The following is a 1,035-nucleotide window of genomic DNA, read 5'->3' on the forward strand; positions in this document are numbered from 1 at the left end:
TTCTTTTGTAGCCCAGGCTGGCCTGGGACTTGCAAGCTTCCTGCATCTTCCTTCCCTGTTGGGATGACGGACATATATCCCCACATCTGGCAAGAATTCTGAAAATACCAGCCCCAGTTCAGAATCTAAAATCAGCTCAACAAACTGAAATGATGGGAAACACAAAAGGCGAGTGGAAGGCTGGAAGCAGTTATCTATCTATCTGAATCTAGAGTATGAGGGTATCCTGGGGGTGCAGCCTGTGGAGGGTGGGATGAAGGCGAGGAATAATGGCCAGGGATGAAGCAGACTGGCTCTTTCTGCTTCTCTCAGGGCCAGTAGATTTCAGTGGAGGGCTCTTATCCTCTGAACTGGTCAGGGCCTTCAAGATTCAAGCACCCAAAAGGTCCTAGAAGCCCTCTTGTTCTTCAACTCCATGGACCTGGAGGCCCTGCAGAAGGGGGAAATCAAACGGTGGCCCAAAGACACAGTCATCTTCCTGGCTTGGGGATTGGGCCACAAAGGGCTCCTGGGGTCTTGGGTGAAACCAGACGTTTTCATAGGACTTAGGGCTGGGTGTGAGGCCCCCCAAAAGGGGCTGAGTGGAATCGCAGCGAAGGTAACGCATTACTTCTGGGCTGGTGGGGCTTCCCAGCACCTGACCATAAAAGACCTGGTCACTTGTGCCAGAGGAGGGTTGGAACTGGTTGGAACTTGCTCTTGGATCTCCTTGGAGCACGTAGGCCTGAACCAGGGTGGGAAGGCTGTTAGCCCGAGAGTTGTCACTAGAATCCCAATTGGTCAGCTTCTTATCTTCCTCCAGCACAGTGATCTTGGTGATTGGTGGCATGCTGGTGTCCCAGAAGCTGGGCAGCTGGAAGATTTCCTGAACATAGGGAAATAAAATGAGGCATGGTCTATCTCCAATGTCGGCCCCATCCATTGTACCTTCCTGGGACGAGGCAACTGGGTCATTGCTATTGCTGCTGTGTGGCAGAGCACAAAGGGATAGACTTGCCTCACGTCTGAACATTCTTGACATGTGTCTGTCACAAA

The 1,035-nt window shown here is 51.8% G+C and overlaps 1 protein-coding gene across 1 annotated transcript in view; it reads right to left on the reverse strand.

Moving 5' to 3' along the window:
- Positions 1-388: 388 nt before the first annotated feature.
- The window catches only part of Csf3r (colony stimulating factor 3 receptor), a 15,338-nt gene continuing 14,691 nt past the window's right edge, over positions 389-1,035 (reverse strand). Inside the window, exon 14 of the mRNA XM_005353413.3 lies at positions 389-965. Coding sequence (XP_005353470.1) covers positions 389-965 — 577 coding nt within the window. The remainder of the gene's footprint in view (positions 966-1,035) is intronic.

Source organism: Microtus ochrogaster, chromosome 10 (assembly GCF_000317375.1).
Source record: "Microtus ochrogaster isolate Prairie Vole_2 chromosome 10, MicOch1.0, whole genome shotgun sequence".
Lineage (NCBI taxonomy): Eukaryota > Metazoa > Chordata > Mammalia > Rodentia > Cricetidae > Microtus > Microtus ochrogaster.